General features: G+C 44.9%; 1 protein-coding gene across 1 annotated transcript; it reads left to right on the forward strand.

Annotated features, from left to right (window-relative positions):
- Positions 1-2,762: 2,762 nt before the first annotated feature.
- Positions 2,763-8,213, forward strand: LOC126657259 (uncharacterized). The gene is made up of 2 exons (XM_056103814.1): positions 2,763-4,768; positions 4,835-8,213. The coding sequence occupies exons 1-2, from the start codon at positions 2,763-2,765 to the stop codon at positions 8,211-8,213; spliced, it is 5,385 nt and encodes a 1,794-aa protein (XP_055959789.1).
- Positions 8,214-10,044: the final 1,831 nt, after the last annotated feature.

A 10,044-nucleotide genomic window follows, 5' to 3' on the forward strand; every position in this document is an offset into this window, starting at 1 on the left:
CCGAGATATGGGTTTTGAGTATGGATGTGTGAAGCATGTCGGAATGGTGATAAAACCCCGGAAATCAACTTCCGAGGAGCTGTGCACGTGGTGCACGACCGTGTACTGAAAGTACACGAACGTGCACCTAGCAAGGTACACGATCGTGTACCTAAAGTACACGAACGTGCACTTTTCATGGTGCACGAACGTGTACTAGAAGTACACGAACGTGTACCCCTGAGGTGCACGAACGTGCACTTGGTTGCACGATCGTGAACCCACCTCGGGGCACGCCCGTGTACCTCGGCTCGTATTCACGAGTGTATGACTTCTATTTGATCTAGAGATTTGATATTTTCGAGAAAATTGGATTAAAATATTATCGAAGTCAAGAGTCGTATCGGGAATACGATCATATTGAACTAAGTTTATAACTTAGAGTTTTAGTATTAAGTTTACGATGATGGATTAAACGTACGTATGATGTGAATAGGAAGTGGATACATCGACGAGGTACGAGATCGACGAGCTGGAATAGTTAAAAGAGTGAATGACGTGTGGAGCTTACGTTTGGATATAAGGAATAGCGATCGTTGTGAGTTAAACTTTACTTTGAGTATTATTACGCAATAGATAGTTTTTATATTATAAACATAATATTAAACTACATCGCATGCTATAGTATTTTATCGATAGAAATGAATTTGTACATCATATTATCGAATATATATAGATTGTGAAAACTAGTATATGATCCGGGGGAAACAAGCTACCTATTGGGTGTCAATAGGCTGTGTGATCACCAGCGTCCGGGTAAGTCATAGATAGAGATTTCATGGGTCGTATATCATACTTGTTTGTGCATGCGATACAGAGCCTATCTGGTTGAACTATCCCGGGGCCTGTATCTGCGAGTCGGCTGGTTGAACTATCCCGGACTCATATCGATCGATCGTTAGATGTTGTGATAATGTTCATTATGCATACTAAGGTATTAGGGTTTCGATCGGATCAAATGCTCGAAGTATAATATGTTTGTATATATGCGTTTTGTTTTAAATGCGATGTTATTTTCTATAATACCTTAGTAATGTGTTATCTCACTCAGTATTTCCCCAAATACTGACCCCTCACATTGATGTTTTTCAGGTGTATAGAGTCGGATCAGACAGACCGTCTTTGGTGTGCTGGGTTGATAGGAGTAGAAATACTCCTATTTTCTAGATACTTTCAGGTCTTTTTAATGCGTATTTAATGTCAAATTCATGTTATTTGTGGTTCTTATTGTTATGTCCAAGTTTTTCAGGTATATGCATGAAAACGGATGATTTCGGAGCTTATTAGAGTGATTTTGGACTTGCGGAGGACTCGGGAAGCATTTGAAGCAAGAATCGGAGGTTTGGAGCCAAAATCTGTAAGTGCACGTCGTGCACGTTGGGAGCACGTTGGGAGCACGTCAGGGTCCAGTGTCCAGAACTTTGGAGATGGGAGAGCACGTCGTTGAGCACGACGTGCTTGAAGAAAACTGGGACCGCACGACGTGCGGTCTTGCTGTGCACGTCGTGCGGTGTGGAATGAAGAAGGGCACGACGTGCCCTTGACTCCTGCACGTCGTGCCCCCTTCGATAGCAGCCGGCGAAATTGACGTTTTAGCCCGTATTTGACTATTAAAGACCTGGGTATTTTGGGAATTTCACATAGCTCGAAGATTACAAGAAAACATAGTATAAATACCATTCTTAATCATTGTATTAGGGTTCGCGACTTTGTTTTTGAGATTGTACCTTAGTTTATTACAATTTTAGTTTCGTTCTTCATTATTATCGCTGGATTTCCATTGTTCATTATTAGTTTACTTCAACCAAGGTACGATTGATATTAATTTCATACTTCAGTATTTATTTAAGCGCAGAATGAATTCGTTAATTATTGCTTTAAGTCTTTTTATTATTATGTCTAGCTAAACCCTTCATTGGGGATTATTAATCTAAATTATGTCTGTTTAATTGAATTGAATTTATGGGTTTTTGTTCTTGATGGGTTTTAATTATTGTGCTTAACGCTTAGCCTGAACTGATCACTTAGTCTATGCCGTTTGTTTTAGTTTTAGCTCGAGAGAGTAAAATTGGAATAGAACAATATAATTAAGAACGCAGGAGTTAATTGTGCGAGAGTGAATTAACGAGTGCGGGTTCATTGAATTTGCTTAACAACCATTAAATTGATTTATACATAGGTTAATCATTGTGCGAGAGTGAATAATTAATCTAGTATTAGTGAGTTTAATGCTTTTGCCTGTAATTGCTCGAGAGAGAATTTTAGGTGCTCTAGATTAGTTCGAACATCATCAGAACAATACAATCCATAACCCAAATCAAGTAAACAGCATAACGAAGATTAATAATCCCTGCCTTTCCCATTATTGTTAAAACACCGTTTGAATTACAGCTTTAGTTACTTTAAATTACAATTGTTAATTTCTGTCTTTTAATTACAAAACAAACAAAAACTATCTTTTCGGCTATTCGAATCGAGTTCCTTAACTGGTTGTCTTTAGAAGCTTTCTCTGTGGGTACGATATCCGGACTTCGCAGTCTGTATTACAAGTTGGCATACGTACGCTTGCGTATTTTCACCAACAAGTTTTTGGCGCCGTTGCCGGGGAAAGTTTTTCTTTAACAACTAAGTTGGGATTGCTTGACTTGTTTTAGTCTTTATTTTTCTTGTTTTACGCGTGGGGTTTGTTGATTTTGTTGTTTTAGGTACCCTTCTCTTAGTGTATGCATAATACACGACGCAAAGGACTACCGTTAGAACCGTTTCAACAAGACCTCACTACCTTTGAGCGCAGCGTCAGGAAAGCAACACACTCAACTCAAAGGAATCTCAACATGGAGAACGAAAACGATGCTCCTCCTGGATTCAACAATGCGGGTGATAATCGAGTGATCCCGCAGAATCAAAATCAGCAGAATCCGCAGAATGCTCAAGGACAGAACAATGAAGGGCCTCGAGTGAAAACACTGATGGAGATATTTCAGCCGAATGTGGGAAACAACACCCATGGCTATTTTGCACATCCTGTGCCGACTACCCATTATGAGATCAAAACGAGTGTCATTCAGCTGTTGAAGGATAACTGCCAGTTCTATGGGTTGCCCAGGGAAGATCCTAACGCACATCTTGCAAACTTCTTGGAAGTATGTAGCACATTCAAGATGAACAACATGACTGACGACGAGGTATGGCTTCGCCTGTTCCCATTTTCTCTGAGGGATAAGGCGAAACAATGGCTTCACGCTCTACCTAGCGCAGGAATTAACACTTGGTCTGATTTGGCGAAAGCGTTCTTGCACAAGTATTTCTCCATGGCAAAGACTGCAAAGCTGACTAGGGATATTATGCTCTATCAGCAACTTGATGGGGAATCAGTTCATGAAGCGTGGGAGCGCTATAAGGAGATGCAGAGGCAAGTTCCGCATCATAACATCACTCGGGAGAATCTGATCCAAACCTTTTACAATGGAGCAACTGAATTGGGGAGAAGCACGATTGACGCAGGCGCAGGAGGGTCTCTGATGAGAAAAACGGCGGATGAAGCATTCGATCTGTTAGATGAGATGGCAGTAAATGGCTGTTTTTGGCCATCTGAAAGGGCGAAGGCACCTGCGCAGAGAGGAGTTATGTCAGTTACTGCTGAGTCTGCAATGGAGGCTTTAAAATCGAAGACTGCAGCATTGCAAAATCAAGTGGATTTTCTTACACGGCAGGCTGCAGGAGTTAATATTAACAGTGTAGCTGCCATTCAGAGTAACTGCGAGGTATGTGGGGAGCATGGTCATATGTCGAATGAATGTTCTGTATGGGGTCAGCCTAACAATGAACAAGTTAATTTTGTGGGAGGGCAAAGACAGGGCAATGATCCATACGCTTCCACTTACAACCCAGGATGGAGGAATCACCCGAACTTCTCATGGAAGGACAATGGGGGTAATGCCAACAATCAGGCAGGTCCGAGCTTTCAGGGCGGACAGAGGCCACAACACAATCAGGGCAACTACCAGAATCAAGGGAACTTTCAGAATCAAGGGAATTTCCAACATCAGAACAACCGACCGCAGCATCCTCCTGGCTTCCAACAAAGAGAGCAAGGCGAGTCTCTCCACAGCAAGTTTGATAAATTGATGGAGATGATGATGAAGAAGGATGCCGAGACGCAGCAAACATTTAAAAATCATGCTGCCACAATTCATAACCTTGAGGTGCAGAATCAGCAGATGGCTAAAGCACTGCAAAGCAGAAGTCAGGGGGGTTTACCATCCACTACTGAGGAAAACCCCAGAGAGCATCTCAAGGCTATTGAGTTGAGAAGTGGGAAAGCACTGGATGATCCATATGCAGGACGTGCTACAGTTGGGGCGGAAAAGGAACAGTGTGAGGGTGGTGAGCCTGAAAAGGTAGTTGCTAAACCACCTCCACCACCTCCTTTTGTGCCAAAGGTGCCATTCCCACACAGAGTGAAGAAGCCGCAGGACACTTGGAAGTTTCACAAATTTCTTGAAACTTTCAAGAAGCTACAGATTAACATCAGTCTGGCAGACGCATTGAGAGAGATGCCGCACTATGCAAAGTTTCTCAAGGAGATCATCACCAACAAGCGGAGTTGGGATGCAGAGGGACCAGTACCGATGACAGAAAACTGCAGCTCAATCATATTGAGCAGTCTACCGACCAAGCTTAAGGATCCAGGAAGTTTCACTATCCCTTGTACTATCGGTAACATGCAGTCTGTTAATTGCCTTTGCGATTTAGGTGCTAGTATTAATTTGATGCCCTTATCCCTTTTTCGTAGTATGTTTGGTGATCAACAGGTACAGGCTACGCCGATGATGTTGCAGCTAGCGGATCACTCTCTCAAAAAGCCACATGGGATTGTGGAAGATGTCCTAGTGAAGGTCAACAAATTCATATTCCCTGTGGATTTTGTTGTCCTTGACTACGCAGCGGACAAGGAGTGCCCGATGATATTGGGGCGGCCATTCATGAACACTGGCAGAGCTCTTATCGATGTTCATGATGGAAAGCTGACTCTGAGAATTGGGGATGAGAGAGTTGAGTTTGACATGAGAAAGATCACACGCCATCCCAATTCTGGAGGTGAATGCATGCGGGTAGACATGGTGGATGAGTTAGTGGAAGAACAACTGGCAGAAACCAATGCCATCCTGCAGTCTATGCCGAATGAAAGGGAGGAGTACTTAGAGGAACCAGTCCTCGAACCACTGTTGAAAAGCAAGCACATCACTCCTCCCTCCTCTGAGAAGCCACCAAAAGTGGAGCTCAAGACTTTGCCTGCACACTTACGATATGCCTTCTTGGGAGCGGATGGCACTTTGCCCATTATCGTCAGCAACAAGCTCACCAAGAAGCAAGAGCAGAGAGTCATTGAGGTAGTCAAGGGACGTATCTTGGCTATTGGGTGGCAGATTTCAGATATCAGGGGGATCAGCCCTTCAGTAGTGATGCATCGGATTCATTTGGAGGATGAGTCTAAGGCATCTGCGCAGAGACAGAGACGGCTGAACCCTAACATGAAAGAGGTGGTTCACAAGGAGATTGTGAAGCTACTTGATGCGGGCATCATCTATCCCATTTCTGATAGTTCATGGGTGAGCCCAATTCAGTGTGTGCCGAAGAAAGGCGGGATGACAGTTGTAGAGAATGAGAAAGGGGAACAGATTTCTACTCGCACGGTTACTGGGTGGCGAGTGTGCATTGACTACAGGAAGCTGAATGCCGAAACTAGGAAGGATCACTTCCCGCTTCCTTTTATTGATCAGATGCTAGAGCGAGTGGCAGGACATGCATTTTACTGTTTTTTGGATGGTTACTCTGGGTACAATCAGATCATTATCTTCCCAGAGGACCAAGAGAAGACTACCTTTACTTGTCCATATGGCACTTTCGCCTACCGCCGCATGCCGTTCGGTCTTTGCAATGCGCCTGCTACGTTTCAGAGGTGCATGACTTCGATCTTTAATGATATGATCGAAGACATCATGGAAGTATTCATGGACGATTTTTCAGTCTTTGGAGACTCCTTCGAGTGTTGTCTTCGTAATTTAGACCGGGTCCTGCAGAGATGCGAGGAGACAAATCTAGTGCTGAACTGGGAAAAATGCCACTTCATGGTTGAGGAGGGCATTGTTTTGGGGCACAAGATATCCAGAGAGGGTATCGAGGTTGACAGGGCAAAGACAGAGGTGATTGAGAAGCTTCCACCTCCAATCACAGTGAAGGGAGTCCGTGCCTTCCTCGGGCACGCAGGTTTTTATCGCAGGTTCATCAAGGATTTTTCTTCCATAGCGCGTCCTTTGACTACCTTACTTGTCAAGGACGCGCCCTTTTTGTTTACTGATGCCTGTTTAGCTTCTTTTCTCAGGTTAAAGGAAGCACTGGTCACTGCCCCAGTCATCTCTAGCCCGGATTGGGATCTGCCCTTTGAGATCATGTGCGATGCAAGCGATCAGGCGTTGGGAAGCATTCTGGGGCAGAGGAAGGACAAGAAGCTTCATGTCATCTATTATGCGAGTCGCACTTTAACAGGAGCTCAGCTGAACTACACTACCACGGAGAAGGAAATGCTAGCGGTAGTGTTTTCACTGGATAAATTTAGGCAGTATCTACTTGGCTCAAAGGTTATCATTTATACTGATCATGCTGCGCTACGATACCTTTTTGCCAAGCAAGATGCAAAGCCTAGGTTGATTCGGTGGGTCTTGCTCCTGCAAGAGTTTGATTTGGAGATCAGAGACAAGAAGGGCACGGAGAATGTGGTAGCAGACCACTTGTCGCGGTTAGAGGTTCCCGAGCCAGTGATAGAAGGCGAAGTCATCAACGAAAGGTTTCCTGATGAGGCTCTCATGCTCATTAAGGAGACGATGAATCCATGGTATGCAGACTTCGCCAACTATCTATCAGCTGACATTATGCCTCCTGACATGAGCAGTCACCAGCGCAAGAAGTTCCTCTCTGATGTTAAGCGCTATCTGTGGGATGAGCCATATCTATTTCGAGTGTGTGCAGATGAGATGATCCGGAGATGTGTTGCAGAGGAAGAAATGTTGGCCATTATGACTCAGTGCCATTCTTCAGATTATGGGGGTCACTATGCTTCGGGTAGGACAGCAGCACGAGTCCTAGAGAGTGGGTTCTACTGGCCTACACTGCACAGGGATGTGAGAGATTTTGTGCAGCACTGCGACAGATGCCAGCGCACTGGCAATATATCAAGGCGTGATGAGATGCCTCTTTCCTCTATTCAGGAGGTTGAGATTTTTGATGTCTGGGGTATAGACTTCATGGGACCATTCCCTGTGTCATGTGGGAACTTATACATCTTGGTGTGCGTCGACTATGTGTCGAAATGGGTGGAAGCAGCTGCTTTGCCCACTAATGATGGAAAAGTGGTCCTGAAGTTCCTGAAGAAGTTGATCAATAGATTTGGTGTGCCACGGGCGATCATCAGTGATGGAGGGTCACACTTTTGTAATCAGCAATTTTCCGCCCTGATGAGGAAATACCATGTTTATCACAGAGTGGCGACTCCATACCACCCTCAGACGAGTGGACAGGTTGAAGTGTCCAATAGAGAGTTGAAGCGCATTCTTGAAAAGACAGTGAATAGCTCGCGCAAAGACTGGTCTCAGAAATTGGATGATGCGTTGTGGGCATATCGGACAGCATTCAAAACACCAACTGGTATGTCACCTTACAGGTTAGTCTATGGAAAAGCTTGTCACTTACCTTTGGAGCTAGAGCATCGCGCATATTGGGCCATCAAAGAGTTAAATTTTGACCCTCGACTCTCGAAGCAGAAGCGCCTCCTGCAACTGAATGAACTTGATGAGTTTCGCTTGTCGGCATATGAGAATGCCAAGTTGTACAAGGAAAAGACCAAGAAATGGCACGATGCTCATATCGTGCCTAAGCAGTTTACAGAAGGCAGTCATGTGCTACTGTACAACTCTCGCTTGCGTCTATTCCCTGGCAAGCTTAAGTCGAGATGGAGCGGACCTTTCAAGGTGCGCCATGTAGCTGAGCATGGAGCAATTGAGCTCGAAAATGCAAGTGGAGAGACTTTCAAAGTAAATGGACAGCGGTGCAAGCCGTACTTAGGTCCGTTGACGGATGAAGGACGAGAGTGCTACACTCTCGACGCTCCAAACTGAGTCAGGTACTACACGGTCAACGCTAGCGACCTAAAACAAGTGTTATTTGGATGACAAGTCCGGATAATTTATGTTTTACTGCATTTGAGATTTATTTTGTGCATTAGTTAGATTTAGTTTTTTTTGTGAGTTGTCTATTTTATGTTTTCGTGTTGATTTTTGTAGTTCAGATTGATCCCGATATTATGTGTTCGTGATGTGCAGGGTTAGGAGAAGGAAGGAAAAACGCAGGCGCTGACAGTTGATGCAGCGCACGACGTGCACTTCTTCAGCGCACGACGTGCGGCCGCACGACGTGCAGGATGCCGGCGCACGTCGTGCGGAGGGCGATGGTGGACTTCAAAACCGTGATTTCCCCATTATTTTCCCACACCATATCAGAATTAAAAGAAACCCTTTTTCACTCTCAAAATTCCGAAAATTCCCCACCCAAAACCCTAAACAAATTCACTCTTTTCACCTCAAATTCTTCAAAAATCCAACATTCCCTATCCCTAAACTATCTCCAAAACAGATTTGCACTCCAAATCTTCAAGGGTTCATACTTAATTTCACCAATCATGACATTTAGGTCCAAAAATCCGAATTTTGGTGAACACGATACCGAGGATGAGGATTCAAGCATAGTGAGAACTCATAGTTCTCCTGAACCACCAGTGGCACAACTTCGCAGGGGACGATCACGGACAGCAGCTGCGGAACGGATTCCTCCGCCAGTCACAGCACCGTCGAGCAGTAGACCGCGGCCAAGTATGGCTGTGAGGTATGATTGTCCCTTTCCTATTTATTCTGTCGAGGAAGGTGAGCGATATGCTGTGATTAGTAAGAGGAGGATGATAGGTTGTAAGATTGTAGATGCAGAAACTCTTGCCAAACTGAATATGCAAGAAGCTTTTGACAGTCACTTGAGGAGATGGGGTTTATTTGGGTTCAGCGAGGCATCCCACCACACTTACACAGAGCTGACTAGAGAGTTTTTCACCACGTTGAAGCGAAAGGGTGGGGTGGAATCCGAGTATAGTTTTCGTCTGCGAGGGGTACGGCACACTTTTGATATGAGGTGGTTGAGAACCACGTTTGGGATGCGTAGTGGCGGTATGCGTCTTACTCCTCCAGAGTATCAGAGAGATCAGATGTGGAGAGAATTGTCTGGCGAGCCTGCGTTTCAGAAGGATTCCAAGGCAAACTTGATCAAGGATGTGTCCATACTGCTAGCATTCAAGTGGTACAAGTACAATATTTGTGGAATCGAGGAGGCCAACAAAATTGGCCATAATGATTTGATTGTGATCTATGCTCTGTTATATCCCGACGATGATACTTTACGGATCAACATGGCATATCGCATTTTGGAGATGCTCCTGAAGATGCAGCAGCAGAAAGCTGCGAGTCCACTGGGTATGGGGTTGCTTGTGAGTGTTATGGCTGAGTGTTTCCAGGCTTATTCTACAGAGGAGGAATGGGAAGCACTACATCAGCCAAAGCTGAAACATATTGATATGGACTACCTGAAGAAATGCAATGTGGTGGATAACAACAATGTGATTATCCCTTTTTATCAGAGGGCAGGATGGGTGAAGAAATATGGTGCAGTGCAGCAGCCAGAAGCTGCAGATGATCAGGATGAGGATGCAGAGGGGCATCAGACAGAGCATGTTCAGGAGAGTGCACAGGGTACTGAGGCTACTGAGGGTCCTCCAGGTTTTGAGGAGCCGTTACAGCCATCTTCTGAGACTGATTGGAGACAGCAGATGGAGACCAGGCAGAGGCGCATGGAGAACAGACAGAGGCGGATGCTTCGAGAGCAGCGGGACCATCATCGCATGCAGCG

The sequence above is a fragment of the Mercurialis annua genome, linkage group LG7, assembly GCF_937616625.2.
Source record: "Mercurialis annua linkage group LG7, ddMerAnnu1.2, whole genome shotgun sequence".
NCBI classification, from domain to species: Eukaryota; Viridiplantae; Streptophyta; class Magnoliopsida; order Malpighiales; family Euphorbiaceae; genus Mercurialis; species Mercurialis annua.

Coding starts and splice junctions, on each gene's coding strand:
- LOC126657259 (XM_056103814.1), top strand. CDS start 2,763: ATGCATAATACACGACGCAAAGGACTACCGTTAGAACCGTTTCAACAA. Junction 4,769..4,834: donor TGTACTATCGGTAACATGCA/GTCTGTTAATTG, acceptor CCTTTTTCGTAG/TATGTTTGGTGATCAACAGG.